The 17,261-nt window shown below is 45.1% G+C and overlaps 1 protein-coding gene across 1 annotated transcript; it reads right to left on the bottom strand.

The window, feature by feature from the left end:
• On the bottom strand, positions 1–15,374 carry SPX (spexin hormone). Its single transcript, XM_054987885.1, has 7 exons — positions 15,350–15,374; positions 8,276–8,327; positions 6,213–6,293; positions 5,010–5,067; positions 2,789–2,851; positions 1,607–1,693; positions 1–59 (listed from the first exon to the last, which is right to left on the bottom strand). Exons 2-7 carry the CDS (start codon positions 8,279–8,281, stop codon positions 1–3), a joined length of 354 nt encoding a protein of 117 aa, XP_054843860.1. The 5' UTR covers positions 8,282–8,327; positions 15,350–15,374.
• Positions 15,375–17,261: the final 1,887 nt, after the last annotated feature.

The following is a 17,261-nucleotide window of genomic DNA, read 5'->3' as shown; positions in this document are numbered from 1 at the left end:
TCACCAGTTTAATAGGCCATCGGCAATGTATCCAGGTTTCTCATTGGCCTCTTCTTCATCTGTGGGGGGGAAAAACAGACAAAAGGATATACCATTCATGGTAGCTACAGAAAGAATCAGTGAAGGTGGCTACCAGATTATCTGAAGGTCCACCTTTTCCTGCAGTTCCTGAATTCAAATCTTTATCTGATGTCCTCCTTCGGACTCCAAACCTAGACAGTCAAATATCCTCAAAACTCTTTGATAAAACAGCCACTTTGGCTTGCCGTCTAAAAGCTAAGGAGGAAAGAGCAAGCTAGACCTCCCTGAAAAAGGATGTCCACAGTTTTCGTCCCACTGTACGAGAAGCCACCTGCCTTACTTCAGACAGTAGGGGTACACAAAAAAACACATCTAAGGAGAATCTTAATAGACAGGTATGTTTATATGGGAACACATGGTTCTTAAGAAGAATTCTACCGACTGTGCTATAAAGCGTACTTGCATTATTACTGAAATTAATGTTCTCATTGATGTTTCAACTAAACACACTTCCTGACTCCAGGGAATTAGAAGGGAAGCCAAATGCTGTGACAAGACTGGTGCAGTTTTTTCAGGTGAGGGGACATATTCATACATCCTGAAACCTGGCACTGTGTCCTAAGAAATGTAAGTTCACTGTGAATACCACAGATTCCACATGCAATACAAGGCAAGATAAATGTGGAAAAATTGCTCTAAAAATTACCCTGGAGAAAAGCAATAGTATGGGCTGACTGAATGGTGCCCTGGGAACAATCTGCTGCCCACCCCCCCTTAAATTGGGCCCAACCTATCATCTTTGGTGGAAGTATCTCCTGCGTTCCCGCTCTTCCTATAGCCTGGCTACTTCCCAACCTAACACAGAGCAGAACCACAAGTGACAAAAGGCACAGATTGGACACTGGTCAGCTTCCCTCAAGTTTTGGCGGGAAATGTTGGCGTCCTGGTCTCGCAGCTTGGCTCTCCGACGGCTGTCCAATGGACTTTTCAACTGTCACTTGTCCAACATTCCGCCAAGCTGCCTACATTTCCCATCAAAACTTGAGGGAAGCTGACAAGTGTCCAATCTGTGCCTTTTGTCACTTGTGGTTCTGCTCACATTGTCTGTCAATGTTCCACTTGTACATGCAGCATGGAATTCCCCACCCCATCAGAGAAGTCACAACTCTAGCCCCTTCTCTTCCTATCATGTGACTCCAGTATCACAAGATTTGCAGCTCAGTGGGACCCATGTTGTTGCCTGGTTGGAGAAGGTGAGGTCCAGTTCCGGAAAGACTGAAACCCACTGGAGTAGACAGTACAGTTACACGTACAAACAGTCCAACACAGTATAAAGTGGTTTTATATTAGAAGCATTTTGCTTCCAGACTATGCCAACTACATTACGGAAGGGCAGTAAGGTCCAGAAGTGACATAGGGTAGCTCTAGGAATCACCAGAAACTCTATGGTTTGGCATGGCAGCACTAACAGGAAGTCGTCACCATCCGCAGGAAAGTTCCAAATGATCCAACCCCATGAAATAACAAGCATGTCTGCATTTACAATAAAATGCCAAGGAACGAGTAGAGCAAAACATGCTCTTACCTTCATCTTGTGCTTTCCGTAGAGTGGAAAGAAATAATGCTGCCGCTTCAGAAAGTGTTAAAGGGTTTGTATTTTGGCTGCGTGTTTCTGCAAAGACAAAAACAAATCCAAACACTTTGTCCCACTTGCAAACTTTACAGAAAGATAACCAGCCAATATTACTCATGCTGTGAACTTCAACGCCAGCACAATTGTCTGGCAAACTTACGTTGCTCAGCTCCCTCAATTAGACATGAGAGCACTCGATCAGATTGTTGCTGGTGAAGCTCATGATGAGAATGCAGTGGCCACTTATTCTACAAGACTAGGCCACTGCAACTGTAGTTGTTGCAGTTTTGGTTGTTAATCCTTAATGGCTTACCACGGTTGCTGTTTTCTTTTTAAAACGAAACTGGCAAAATTACCCCATTACACCATTATGAACGGGTGCCATTTCCATTTCAATGATTAGATACTATTCCTGATGTCATGGCCTACCAGTGCTAATCAGCTCAGAATAAAAATCAAATTGCAGAGGTATACATCCACTGCCTTCAGTAAACACAGGGGGAAGCAAATTCATGATGACCACAATGAGCAGACAGCAAAGGGACACTGAGACATCTAAATAGTAAGTCACATGTAAAAGGGATTTTAAAAATTTAACTCAAGTGCCTTTTAAAACTGGAGGCAGCAACAGGCAAAAGGCAGAAAACTGCAAAAAAAAAAAAGTACTTTAATCAGTAATTGGTGACCGAATAGCTCTTTCCCCTTTGCTTACTAGCTTGGGGGGAATAGACCACTGTATTTTTAATAGTTTGAGCAGGTTAGTGCTGACATGCTATGACACCGTGAATATTGCCTAATGGCAGAAACAGTGTTATCATGTCATAATAAACTGTTCTTATTTTTTTTAAAAACCAAATAAATATGGCATAAAATCAAGAGCATAACAGCAGCCTCGGGTTCACTTAGAGCAGCATCTTGTTTCACAAAGCAGCCAATCAGATGACTTACAAGCAGGGAACAGAAGCCAAAGCTTCCTCTGTGATTGCATCAGCAACTGGTATGCAAAGGTACATTGCTACTGAACATGGAAGCTCCACTGAGCCACTGATGGAACAATCCTCTATAAATCTGTGTAATCCTTTAAACCAGGATTTATCAGCATCCCATCTCTAGCTTCTGCACAATCTCACTTACCTAGCTGCAATCTGTCATAAAGATCCTTCCTCTGGCTCTCCTCCGAGATGAATCGACGACCCTCTGAAATGCAACAACATGCAACTAAAATGGGGATCACATCACATAGGACATTTGCAGAACCCTGTTGGCAATCACATATTCAAGCAGTCTGGGATGCCGATATAAAGGCTACGTGGAAAGCAATTACAGATTTCAGGGAGATCTTGCAAAGCCATCTTATGAGACCACAGCATTTAAATTTCTTCCCCCGATTGCATTTAATCCCACAGTTTTTCACTTTTCATATTTTTCTGTGAACCTGGGAGTTTGCAGAAATCAGTATCCAAGCCCTGGTTGCCCCTAGGGTTGCCAAATCCAGCTTGGAAAATTCCTGGAAATTTGGGAAGGAGCTCAGCAGGGATATGATATCATAGTGTCTGCCCTCCAAAACTGTCATATCCTCTGGGGGAGCCAGTTTGGTGTAGTGGTTAAGAGCGACAGGACTCTAACCTGGAGAACTGGGTTTGATTCCCCACCCCTGCACTTGAAGCCATCTGGGTGACCTTGGGTCAGTCAGCTCACTGGAGCTCTCTCAGCCCCACCCACCTCACAGGGTGATTGTTGTGAGGATAATAATAACATACTTTGTAAACCGCTTTGAGTGAGCATTAAGTTGTCCTGAAGGGCGGTATATAAATCGAATGTTGTTGTTATTTCTGTGGATGGCAAATTAGTTGTAATTCTGGAAGATCTCCAGGCCTCTCCTTGAGGTTGGTAACCCTAGTTCCCCACTTAGCAGATTTGGGGGGGGGGATCCACCTGTGGGCCATCCACAGCTAGTAGATACCATATATGACTCAAATCTCCTTTCTGTTCCACATCACCAAATTTCACATATGATACCAGAGACCTTTAAAAACTCTAAAGCAAAGCAGAGAGCCCTTCTCTTTCCCATGCCCCCTCGGGCTTGCCAGATCTCAGGTTTTGGCCTTGGGACTCGGGCTTTGGAACTTTTTCTCACATTTTCATCATGTCTGTTTTTGTTGTAATATTTCAGTGTATGCCTGCTTTATGGAGACTTGCAGCTATCGTGTAACTTAGGGCCAAGCTACAAGTGACGAATGACACTTGAAAGGCAAGTGAACAGACTCAAGTGTATTCCTCCCTGTTTACTTGCGCTCCACTTGCGCTCCACTTGATCACTATGTGAGTCTGTTCACTTGCCGTTCAAATGTCATTCGTCACTTGTAGCTTGGCTCTTAGAAACAAGAGTCCATCCATTTGATACGAACTAACTAAATTCTGTGTCAAGCACGTGCATCATTTCCATGTTTGTTTTTAACGTGGCAAAAAGTCCATCTCTACAAGACTGTGACTACACACATTCACAGGGAACATGTGGTATGATTCCTAGTTGTGCATAGAAATACTATTGTTAGTAATGTTATGCGCTGTGACATCACTAGGGACCACCCCATGACATCATAGGGAAAGAATGAATGGGAAGAGCCACGGCTATCTAGTCTCCCACTTCAACCCATTAAAAACTTTGTGTCTTAAAGAATTTCATATTCACTGCATCTTCCAACGTGCGTCCCGTGGAAGATGGTCCAAGCATGGACCCCACAGAAAGAAATCTAGGCCGAGAACTGATGGCCAAAATTCTCAAAGATTCGTTTAAAAGGGGATGAGGAAAGCAGTGCTTGAATTACTGAAGGACGTGGCCGGAAGTTCCCTGACTAAGATAATTTGTGAAGGTTTAAGAGAGTTACAAGGCGGATCAATCTGGTAATGCGCCGAGCATTGGCTTGCGATTATCGTTAAGCACTCCTGCTTTCTCCTTCATAACCTGAGCACTAGAAGAATGATATTTCTGGGTCCACAGATAAAGATGACAAGAAGGAGAAATGGCTTAAAACAACTTTAACATGAACAGCAACAAACACATCTTCTATTAACAACCTCAGTGCGGGACCTGGCATTCTCTCTGCTGTCTCCAAGCACCTCCCTCAGATCTCCAGGAATTTCCCAAGCCGGAGTTGGCAATCCTACTTGTACATCATTCCCTGAGCCATGTTCTAGATCAAACTAAGGTCATCATGTGATCTTAGGACAACTCAAACTACCACTTTGCCAACACTGTAAAATATAAATGAACGTTTGCAATCTGTAAGTGCTACGAAAGGAGGAAAGATCCGCTTGGAACAACTGCCAAGGAGAAATTGGTGGCGAGACTTACGTGCACCTTTTAAATAGAGCATAGCCTGAGGTGTCCAGTTTCTTCTTTGGAAGTGACCCTGCATACCAAAATGAGAGAGAAAAGAACAACATAACTAAGAGTGGAAATAGACCTTACTAAGTACTTAGGGACGCTCAAGTGAACCTCGTTTCACGTGTTCCCCCTCCCACTTCCTATGCACTAGCTCACACGGTTACATTTCCATTTTCTCCACATGCATACATTCAGGGCTCATTTCGAGGGGGAATGCACAGGAACGCAGTTCTGGCAGTTCCCCAAAGAGGTCACATGTCAGGTGGCCCCGCCCACCTGACTCTCGGCCATTTTGGGCCCGTTTCAGCCTGGATTGGGGCCGAAATGGCCCAGATCGGGCCTCTGATGGGTGGTGGATCACTCTCCCACTCAGCAGCGGCCCGAATCTGACCATTTTGGGCCCCTTTTGGCCATTTTCAGCCCCTTTTTGCCATTTTGGGCCCAATTTTGGCCCTAAATGGGTAGGATTGGGTCCAAAACAGCCAGGATAGGTGATGTCAGGGGGTGGGGCATATGCAAATCAGTTATGCCAATGACACACTTCCAGTGATGGCAAGGGGTGTGGCATATGCTAATGAGTTATGCTAATAAGTTATGCTAATGAGTTCCTCCAGCTCTTTTTCTACGAAATGACCCCTGCATACATTCAAGTGTTTGATATCAGTTCCTCCTCAACTGCTAAAAGTATCCCAGACTCCCCCACATCCATTCATTGAAATGCAGATCTTGACACTTTCTCACACTTTAAAGAAATGCAAATTGGCAAGTCAAAGGTGCCTACATTACTTGTTCTCACAGAGAAAACAGAGCTCTGTTGGCACTCCACCCTCCAGACACACTTGCAAATGCAATCACACAAAGGGAGCTCCTGCGAAAGCGGCAGGCACATGCGCCAAGCAAGAACAGCCTGCACATGAATTGAGGACCGTGCACAAAATTCTGCACTTGAGCATCCCCAAGTAATTCACAGCGTGTATTTCCACTCTAACAGTGCAATCCTAAACAGAGATACGCCAATCTAAACCCACTGAAATCAATGTACTTAAACTGGAGTAACTCTGTTTAGGATTGCAGTCTAAGAGTGTACTCTGCAATAGAGTGTACTCTACAATGCACGTGGAATTCATTTTGTGCTGTGCGGCTGAGCCAGTGATCCCAACATTTTCTTACCTGAGGTATGCTCCAGGAATAAGAGATGAAAGAAGCCGAAAGCAAGAGAGCCAGAGCCGTGGCTGTCCCTCTGTGTAACCCCTGAAATGGGAAAAGTGGCACGGAAGAGCTTTAGCACAGATTGTCGCAGTACTGATTGGCACTTCCAGCATTAACCTGAACAGATTTCTACTCTAATTGTAGATGCCAAGAATACAGTACGCACTCTCCAACATTTCACAGATGAAAATCGGGACAAGGTTCACCCCAGTTTTTTGTAGCAAGGATCGCTTTGCCAGCTAATAAGAAAAATTTTTATCAACTAAAAAAGTATCCCTGGCAAGACTTACAAACAAAAATTAAAAGACTTTTAATGCAAGCGCTCACAAAATTCACAGTTGGTAGACATCGTCTTAGAAGAGGCATTCTCAGTTATCTTGCCCAGCAGGGAATGTCTCTTTGGGAAGGTGCATTTCTCCCCTTTTAAAATCCTTTTATTCATGCACTCAGTCAATTAATTGATGGAGTAACAAGTCAAAGTGCACCCAATTAATATTTGTGACAACTGGGTGACAAACCTAAAAAATGCAGCTACCTGTATTGAAGTATACGTTGTCACCTGATCATGCGTACAATCTAGTCAAAATTAAGCACTTTTTGGCACTGAGATTTAGGTATGGGGCTCAGTTCTTCCACTGAAATTAAGGAGACTTAACAGTGCTTAACTTTGGCTGGATCCAGTGTGCATGGAGCGTTATAGAGCTACCTAAGCAAAATAAGGCAGACCTGGGAGGTTAATTGGTTTATGGTTAATTGATTCATTATAGAATTAATAAAGTAGATTTTTTTAAAAAATGGCATGTCCCCCCAGAATAAAAGAGTAAGTAAACATGAGATAAGGAGTTACAGGAAAAGGGGACAGATTGGGAATAGATTAGGATATAGGGTTGGAAAGCTGTTGGAAGTCCTGGAAAAAGGGGGGGCGGGAAAGAGTGGGGGAAAAGGATAATGAGATGTTATCTGAAAGTTGTATATTAATATTCTCACCTAATAAAAATTCTTTAAAAATGGCATGTCCCCCCTTTAAATGATCACCATTACACAAAGATAAATGTACGCTTGATTCAATGTTTACAATGTAATCCAAAACAGAGTTACCCCTTGTAAGCTCATTGTCTTCAATGGCATTAGAAGACTTTAACTCTGCTTAGGATTGTACTAAAGCTATTGTACTTTGGTCACATCATGAGAAGACAAGATTCTCTGGAAAAGTCAATAATGCTAGGAAAAGTGGAAGGCAGCAAGAAAAGAGGAAGACCTAAAACGAGGTGGCTGGACCCAATAAAAGAAGCCATGTCCTCCAGTTTGCAGGATCTGAGCAAGTCTGTTAAACATAGAACGTTTTGGAGGTCTTTCATTCATAGGGTCGCTATAGATTGGAGACGACTTGACGGCACATAACACACACACAGGATTGTACTGTTAGATTGCCTTTCCAAACAATGAATAGCTGAGAAGTTTCTTTTCATCATTTCAGATGGTAATTCATTTTTAACATTTCTCCTCTGTATATTTTAACTTCTATTAATTCATAACACTGTTATTATAACAGGTATTTTTTTTTAAAAAATGCACCATTTGTTTAAACCTGACATTTAGATGTATTCTTTAGATTTTTTCTGCGGCTCAGATTTATAGAGAGATCTTGGAAGGGGGGTTTCTGCTGAGATTAAAATAAGTCATAAACTCTCTCTTCCCCTCTGTCAAATCCTTATCATTCAATCACAGACCTATTCATTTAAATATGCTTACTGGAAACTATCTAGATTAATTTTATTGCCATCGTAATATTAATCTTTTAAGACTGGAAATAAAAGTGTTTTCCGTTGATTTCATTGGAGCTTCTACCTTTGGATATAATCATCTTGTTCTTTACGGTTTAATCTATGAGTTTACTGGTCACAAACAATCATCGTTACATTTCTACTTAAGCCTTTCGAAAAATGCACAACAGCTGAAATTCCTAGAGACAGCATACATGATCAACGAGAAACAGAGAAAACACAAATGGAATATCCACATACCTTCATCCTCTGCGCCGTTGCTGGTCCAAAGCTTTGGGTAGCTACAGGTCACCTGGAATACAACACAAGGTGTGGTTGTCATGTAGGAATCCCTATTTAAGTCTTCCATGTAAAGATCCCCTCCCCTTTGAGGTAGACGCGTGTTCTAAAGGGACCTCTTGTCAACGCTGGACAAGAAGGCACGGAATGGCTGGTGTCTCCTGGAGACGGGGAAGGAGGAGGCTTCAGAAACCTTCAAGGGAAGGATGGACACATCTGACAAGCATATTCACCACCACGTTAGGGTGAATGCATCAACATCAAGCGCCCTGCAGGCTTCCAAATAAAGCTATCAAGCCCAATGACCTAATATCAAAACCGACAACCGTCACAACCTTTAATGAGGAACCTTGCCCTTATCTATCAACAAGGTAGCATATTATCCTCAGCCCAACCTCAGATTATGCATAGGACTACAAGAAGAGCCCAACTGGTTCTGGCCAAGGGTCCATCAAGCCCAGCATCCTGTTTCCCAAAGTGGTCCCGGAAGTCCCATAAGTGGGGCAGAGCTCAGCACCTCTCTGTATTGTTCTCCTCCTAGAAACTCCCTCCCTCTCTCTGTTCCCCTCACCACCTATATATCTCTGGCCAGTTTCTTCATACCCTTCATGCATCTGATGAAGAGAGCTGTGGTTCTCAAAAGCTTATGCAACAATAAAGTTGGTTAGTCTTAAAGGTGCTACTGGACTCTTTACAATTTTGCCCCTAGAAACTGACATTCAGAGGTGAACGTGAAGAGTCAATCTAGCCATCATCAAGGGGACCTCTCTTCCATGACTGTGTCCCATCTCCTTTCAAAGCCATCAGAGTTAGTGGCCAGCTGCTCATGTTGAAGCAGTGAGATCCATACAATAATTATACATTCTGTAGAGTGCCTCGTTGTTCCTGTTTTAAACTTATTGCCCATCAATATCACTGGCTGCCCCTGAGTTCCAGCATAAGGACAGAGTTCTTTTTATCTCCTTTCTTCACATCTTGCATAACTTTACAAGGCTCAAGCGTATCCTTATTTTAGTGTTTTCTAAACTTGCTTTTTCTAAATGAGCCTCAAGCTCTTCATTCTCTCCTTGTAGGGTCAAGGCTCCAACCCCACAAACATTTTGCTACACTTTTGCAATTCTTTTGGGGATGGGGTGACCAAAACTGTACACAAAATTCCAAATGATGTTGCACCCTAGATCTTTACAGCCCCAAGGATTGTGATACAGCTAAGAATATCGCTGCACACATACGGACCATATTCAGAACTAAGCCACTCTATAAAATTTCCCATGTTCCAGTCAATAACTTTGGGACAATCCCTTGCAGGGGTCAGTTTTCAGAACAAGAGGAATCGCAGCTTGTAGATACATTCCTGGCTGATACAGGCTTTACAAGTATGGAGGAACTTCCACACCCTTACACAAGCTCACATATTCCCCATCACAGATACACTCCTGCTGGCTGCTGCAAACAGCTCCCTCCTCCAAGTACAGTTGCCAATTCTCAGCTGGGAAATTCCTCGATATTTGGGGGCGGAGCCTGGGGACGGCAGGATTTGGAGAGAGAAGGAATCTCAGTGGAGTACAATGCTATAGAGTCCACCCTCCAAAGCAGCCATTTTCTCCAGAGGAAGTGATCTCTAAAATCTGGAGATCAATTGCAATTCCAGGAGATCTCCAGGCCTTACCTAGAAGTTTGCAACACTACCATGGACTCATGGAGCTATTACTTCACAGAAGTTATGTAACCCCAGAAATCTACTTTCCCGGGTCCATAAGGGACTACTTGGAAAAGCATGCAGCACTCCGAACCATCAGCACCTTCCTCTGATAGATTGTTGGATTTGGAGAGTGCCCTCAAGTCATAGCTGATGTATAGCAACCCCTCGTGGGGTTTTCATGGCAAGTGACTAACAAGTGGTTTGCCACTGCCTGCCTCTGCAAGCCTGGTCTTCAATGGAAGTCTCCCATCCAATTACTAACCAAGGCTGACCTCGCTTAGCTTCTGAGATCTGACAAGAGCCTACGGTTTTATCAATGATGATGGTGGAAAGTGCCCTCAAGTCGCAGCCAACATACGGCAACCCTTGCTGGGGGTTTCAAGGCAAAAGATTAACAGAGATGATTTGACATTTCCTCAGGGCTTTTCTTCTGGGGAAAGAGGTGGTGGAACTCAGTGGGTTGCCAGCACACGGGGCAACTCTTGGTGGGAGGTAGTGCCCCTGGTACCACATGCGCGTGAGCAAAGTGCGCGCACGCTCCCAGGACCACACAGTGACATCACTTTGGGTCAGCTGGAACAAGGGGGGAGTTTTTTAAAGTTTAAATCGCCCTTGGCAAAAATGGTCACATGGTTGGTGGCCCCGCCCCCTGATCTCCAGACAGAGGGGAGTTTAGATTGCCATGGCATGGAGGGCAATCTAAACTCCCCTCTGTCTGGAGATCAGGGGGCGGGGCCACCAACCATGTGACCATTTTTAAGAGGTGCCGGAACTCCGTTCCACCGCATTCCAACTGAAAAAAAGCCCTGCATTTCCTGCCTCTGCATAACATCCCAGGTCTTCCTTGGAGGTCTCCCATCCAATTACTAACCAAGTCTGACCCTGCTTAGCTTCTGAGATCTGATGAGATTAGGCTCACCTGGGCTATCCAGGCCAGGGCAGAGCATTGGATTGAAGCCATTATTGTGTGAATTTCAAAGGTGAGATGTAAAAAATTATGCATTTCCGATCTCATAATATCAGAGAACAACATATTTCAGATGTCTACCTGGATTGTTTAATGTGCCATTGCTTATTTTTTAAGCTCTGTTTTCTGATTTTTGATATTCAAACACTGTTGCATTGTTCATTGGATATCCCGGCCATCGATCATATTTGTCTCACACTGTGTAAGCCTACTTGAGTCTTGGTGAGAATGGTGGACTATAAATAATATTCCCAACGACGGTTTTAATACTCTCGGTCAGATGGGCAACAAGTGCAGCTCCAGAGAGCTATGATTCAGGCACACATATCCACGCACATCATCAAAATACTGAACTTTATTTACAGTCATATACACAAACACAATAAACTGCCTTATACTGAATTCAACCCATATAACCAACCACCTGATTCTTTTAGCTGGAGTTGTTGGGGATTGAACCGGGGAGGAGACCCTCTACCCTTGAGCCACAGCTCCTCCTAGGGATGCTATTCCCCTCATGGAGGCAGGGGACCCTCTGTTTCCACCCTCCACCCCCCAGCCTCCACTTACCTGGCCAGCAGGGGAGGAAGGCTCAAGAACGAGCCTCCCGGGCACACACCTGGGTCGCCAAGACAACATTACTGATGTCATCACACCACCCTGGGAGCACTCCTGTGCTTCACCACAAGCCAATTTGGGCCCCAAATGGGCCGAATTTGGCCTGTTTGAGGCCCAAATCGGCCTGCTGTGAAGGAGGCGCACCTCTGCACCTGCACAGTAATGTCATCGGAAGTGGCATAACCACGCAGGTGCGGGACTGTGCAGCGCACACAAGTAAAGAATAAACAAGGGAAAAGAGAAGGTAACAGAGCCAAGTCTCCCCAACCGTATCTCCTCCTCATATTTAAACACATAATATTTCCAAAAGAAATGAAATATCCTTTGTTGTTTTGTTGCAAGCCCTTGCTGATGAGTCCTGGATTCAACAACGCTGTACATCAAACTTCCCATTTCCTCGCCAGTGAGAGATGAGCTCTGTCATGTAATCGATATTCCAAAGCCAGCCTTGCGAATAGAAGATCAGCACATCAGCAGGGTCTCTTATTAAAGGGAACTCCAGGTTTGCTTTGTTCTGATCGAATGACCTTGCAAAGGGCAGCGGCCGGTCTACCTTGAAGCCGTCCATCAGAAAATCTCAACCGCTAGAGCAAACTATTTGGGTGACTTCTTTACTGTTTCTGACTAAATCTTGGCCTGCTCCAAGGATGGCCAAAAAAATCAAAAGTATGCGAGTCTCTTTGCACAAGACATCTGACACGTGAAGAACACCTGTTGGGAGAAGCAACGGTAGTAGGGAAGGGTAGTTTAAAAAGACAGAGCCAGCGGCAGGGCAAAGTCTTTGCTATACACTGGAGCTGTGTGAAGAGGCTGTGAAATGCCAGAAGGGAAACTTCAGCCCATTATAACCTCTCCAGGTCCAAGCCCGGTTCCGGAAGGCAGCTCCAGCCCATTTCCATTCCTCACTGCCCTCTGGTTGCCATCCCACATAGTTTTAGACTGGAGAGGTGAAATTGACATTGCCTTTGGGGAGACGAAGATGAAATTAACAGACCCTCTGAGGAGTGATCTCCGCCGGCTCTGTCTTTTTAAACTACGCTTCCCAGCTAACTGCATCTCCCTACACTTGACAAACATGTGCCAAGGTGTCTTGTGTAGACAGAGAGACTCTGAGTTGGTGCTGATCCAGTGAGCCCCACAGAACATACATAGTGCTTCAGTGTGCTGTTGTCACTTTTGGAAACCCTAATTTAGGGCAGAGGCTCATTGTGGGAGGGGCAAAAAAGACTGCAAGCCTGTCAGCCTCAACAGGGCCAGCATCTGAGGTCAGCTGCATATCCGATTATCTGCCAAGGCTCATAGGAGGGTGGCATTTAGGGATGGAAAGGACCTCCTCAGGGTATAATGTCATAAAGTCCACCTTTCAAGGCAGCCAATTTCTTTAGGGGAATTGATCTCTGTCCTCTGGACAGCAGTTATAATTCCAGGATATATCCAGCCACTGCCTGGAGGCTGCGAACCCTACCCCTGTGTGCAGGAGCTCTTGTGTGCAGATTTCCATTTAACTCCTTCTGGAATGGCACATTCCCCGAAGGCCAAAGCATTACGTGACCTTCTCTGCTGCCTCGGCGAGCTTGGCAGGATCACGGCGCAACCTTGAGGGCCGTGAAGGAGACCCAGCGCTACAGACAACGTTGCTCCCTCTCAGTTAAGGAGTAAGTGCGTCATATGCCCTCATCCACTGCGCCAGCCAAGAAAGGCGCAAAACGGTTGAGCGTTGGCAGCGAAAGCATGAACGTAAACAGTGAACCCAAACTGAGGTGACTTGTACAGACGACTCCACTTCTCTGGAAGGGAGGAAGTTTTTTCATCATAAAACACAATATAAGAATAACAAGCCAGCGGGAAGCTCTGTAGCACCTTGAAAACGGACTAAATTAGCAAGTCAATGGGGTTTTTTTGTAGGTAACACCTCAGGTTGCCAGCTCTGGGTTAGGAAATTCCTGGAGATTTGGGGTGTGGAGTCTGGGGAGGGTGGCATTTGGGAAGGGGCAGGACTTCAGCTAGCTATAATGCCATAAATCCACCCTCCAAAGCAGCCATTTCCCCCAAGGGAACTGATCTCTGTGGCCTGGAGGTCAGTTGTAATTCTGGGAGATCTCCAGTCACCACCTGGAGGTTGGCAACCCTAAAACACCAGAGTTCCTCAAGTTATGTGAGGCTGCCAACTGACCATGGAAAAACAGCCTAGCCTGCTGCTGTGATTTTTAACAGCAGTTTGATTGGCTGAAGGCAGCAAGTGCAGCTTTCGTCAGCATAAAGATGGGCACTGTTTGCCCATCCATTTGTGGAGGAGCTGTGGCTCCATGGCAGAGCATCTGCTCAGCATGCAGAAGGTTCCAGGTTCAATTCCCAGCACCTCTAGTTTAAAGGATCAGGTGGTAGGTGATGGGATAGACTTCCACCTGAGACCTTGGAGAGTGGTTGCCCATCAGAAGAGACAAGACTGACCTCAAAAGACCAAGGGCTGGACTCAGTATAAGGCGGTGTTCTTGTGCTAAAGCCACTATTAAAGGCTAAAAAGTTGGCAATGCTCATTGCAGATGATGAAGGTCAAGGGGACTTCCCAGGAAGAGGTACCACAGTTTAAGAGCACAAAAACCATTTCAGAGCATTCGATGAATGAGGACCAGCGGAATGCGGACCAGCGTTGCCAATTCCAGGTTGGGAAATTCCTGGGGCAGAGCCGGAGGAGAGGAGGGGCCTCAGTATAATGCCATAGGGCCCACCCTCCTAAGCAGACATTTTCTCCAGTGGAACTGATCTCCGTAGTCTGGACATTGGTGATAATTGTGGGTGGGCTCCAGGCAGCCCTACGGAGGTCTGATTAGGGTTGCCAGCTCCGAGCTGAGAAATTCCTGGAGATTTGGAGGGTGAAACCTGGAGAAACCTGGGGTTTGGGGAGGGAAAGGACCTTGGCATAGCATAATTCAATAGAGTCCGCCCCCAAAAGTACCATTTTCTCCAGGTGAACTGATCTCTGTGGCCTGGAGACCAGTTGTAATTCCGGGAGATCTCCAGCCACTACCTGGGGGATGGCAACCCTAAGTCTGATCCAGGGGTTCACTCCTAATCTCCATACATTTAAGGGCCTTGTTGTGACATACGCATCCAAATGTGCATAGGATTCAGTATATGTGCTCTGGTATCCTGGAAAACGAAGGGTCCCACACTGTACATAGAGGTGCATATGCACAAGACCTGTGAATATATGGAGGTCAGAACTGGAGCCAGCTGATGCAATCTTTCCCTACACTCATACCCTTTCCTATGGCATCTTCATCCCACTCTTCCTGCAAGATGGCCAACGTGGTTCTATGTCCCACGTCTGGTCCTCACACCAACCTTGTGCGGTAGGTGGTGACTGACCTGAAATCACTCTGCATGCATTATCACTGAACGGTGATTGCAACCAAGGTTTCCCAAGTTCTATGTCCAACCAGCTCACCCAGTAACCCCAACGTGGGGCCCACCAATGTGTTTTTAGTGCCCAGTCCAAGCAAAGAGCCAGTCCTGGCTTTTCTCCACCTGGTTGGAGCTGAAGGTACTTCAGAGGTTAGAAGGTATCACCTTTTGCCCACTTTTAAAAGCTTGCAATAGATGTTTAAAACACACACAGCTGCTTGAATAAAATAAATGACAGAGGGGAGGGTTTTTCCCTCCTTTGTGAGATGCCAACAACCCAATTAACCGTAACAGGAAATTTTAAAAAATCTTGCCACCTTTTTCCTATGCCTTCAGTACTCACCTGACAGGCAGCAATTCACTAGGTATACTGGTGCCATTTGGCAGAAGATCCAAGAATCAGTCTTCCCCAGTTGAACTTCAGCCTGCCATGCAGCTTCAAGGCACAGCAGCAGCACCAGAAAAGGAGAGCAGCCCTCCTAAAGAGAAACACAGGTCTGGTGGGTAAAAGGCCTCACTGTAATTTGTTCCTTTTGAGAGCCCCGTCTCCAGGATTTTTTTCAAGCTTTTGTTTACGTTATTTAGTAGGCGCTTAGGATACTACACTTGTTCTGCCTGTTCCCGTTTTATCCTCTCAATAACCCTGCGAGGTTGGCTGGGCTAACAGTGAATGACTAGCCTCTGGTCAGCCAGACAGCTTCATGGTCAAGTGGAGATGTGAATTGGGATCTCCCAGATTGCCATCGGATGCTCTAACCACTATACAACACTGTTCAAGAAAGACAAACTTGGGCTGAAAGCTGCAAAACTTCTCCACCGTTCCTCTTCACTGAAGTAAGCAATAAGATGGCCTGCCTCCAGATCTCCCAGAATTGCAACTGATCTGCAGGCTACAGAGATCAGTTCCCCTGGAGCAAAGGGTTCCTTTGAAGGGTGGACTCTATAGCATTATATCCTAATAAGGTCCCTCCCCTCCCCAAACCCTGCCCTCTCCAGGCTCCACCCCCAAAATCTCCGGGAATTTCCCAACCTGGAGCTGGCAACCCTTCCTCACTGAGGAAGAGTATTCCAAAAGTCAAGATCTGTACCAAAAGCAATGCTTTTTAATGTTTCGGATATTTTTTAAGCAGGAGAAGCAATGTCATAATACCTATTTGAAAATCCTGCAAAGAGAAAGAGAGAGAGAGAAATTAGGCACGTTGCAAATTGCAGGTGTTTCTGGTCACGTGACATTCCCCAGCTGGCGTTGCAATGAATTCAGCCCCTTGAAGCCACGCCCAGAGAGCAGATATAGATCCCACCACCGGTGTGAAAAGGAAATTAAAGTGTTTTGGGTTCTTAACAGAAGAAAGTGTCTATTCCCTTGTGTGCATTTTGGGTATGCCGTGATTTGCACTCTTCTCTTTTTTCCTGTTTTATTAAAAGACTAGAGATTTTTTTAAGAGACTTGCATTGTTTGTGAACCAAGTATCTTTGCAATATGTATTTAAAGGTTAGTGTGGTATAGTGTACAAGGTGATGGATTGGTGAGCATAGGATTCAAATGTTCCCATTCTCCTATAAAATTTATTGGGCAATCTTGCGAAAGTTGCTTTCTCATAGCTTGGTCTACCTCAAAAGGGTGTTGTGAGCGGGAAACTGTGTATGTGGCCTGAGCTCTGTGAACAGAGGGAGAAATCAAACCTGTGATACTGTTTAAAGGAAAGCAAAATGGTTAATTTTTCTGCAGCTTATCAGTTAGCGGAGTATCGGACTAATGTTTCCTGGCTGCAGGAGTTCCACAGGAGTACAGATTGCTCAATTTTGATAGCCAGCAGAGGATGCTAAAAGTAGCTCGTTTAGGATTTGAGTCCAGTGGCACTTTAGAGACTGACAAGATTTTCAGTGTGTAAGCTTTCGAGAGTCAGAGCTCCCTTCTTCAGACTCAAAAATTGGCATATGACTATGAAACAGAATTCCTTTGGCTCTTTCCTGTGCAGTCTCAGAATGTTCAAATGTTTCTGCTGCTCAGGATAAAAACATTACCCGTCATGGTGACAAATTGCACAGTTTCTGGGAGGGGCATAAAATGTTTTTGAATGAGACAAAAATCTTAATAAAGGGCCTGCAGCCTGGATGGGATGCATGCTGTTGTACTTAGGAAGATAGTTTTGAAGGCCATAAAAGTAGGGGTTTGATCGGGGTTGCTAGCTCCAAGTTGAGAAATTCCTGGAGATTTGGGTGGGGTGGAGCTTGGAGAGGGTGGGGTTTAGGGA

Source organism: Eublepharis macularius, chromosome 9 (assembly GCF_028583425.1).
Source record: "Eublepharis macularius isolate TG4126 chromosome 9, MPM_Emac_v1.0, whole genome shotgun sequence".
NCBI classification, from domain to species: Eukaryota; Metazoa; Chordata; class Lepidosauria; order Squamata; family Eublepharidae; genus Eublepharis; species Eublepharis macularius.
This window is presented reverse-complemented; position numbering and strand designations above follow the sequence as displayed.

Excerpts from the sequence above, each read along its gene's own strand:
- SPX (XM_054987885.1), bottom strand. Across the intron at positions 5,068-6,212 it reads ATTCCTGGAGCATACCTCAG|GGTCACTTCCAAAGAAGAAA; the intron begins GTAAGAAAATGT and ends TTTGGTATGCAG. Across the intron at positions 2,852-5,009 it reads GCTCTATTTAAAAGGTGCAC|AGGGTCGTCGATTCATCTCG; the intron begins GTAAGTCTCGCC and ends GTTGCATTTCAG.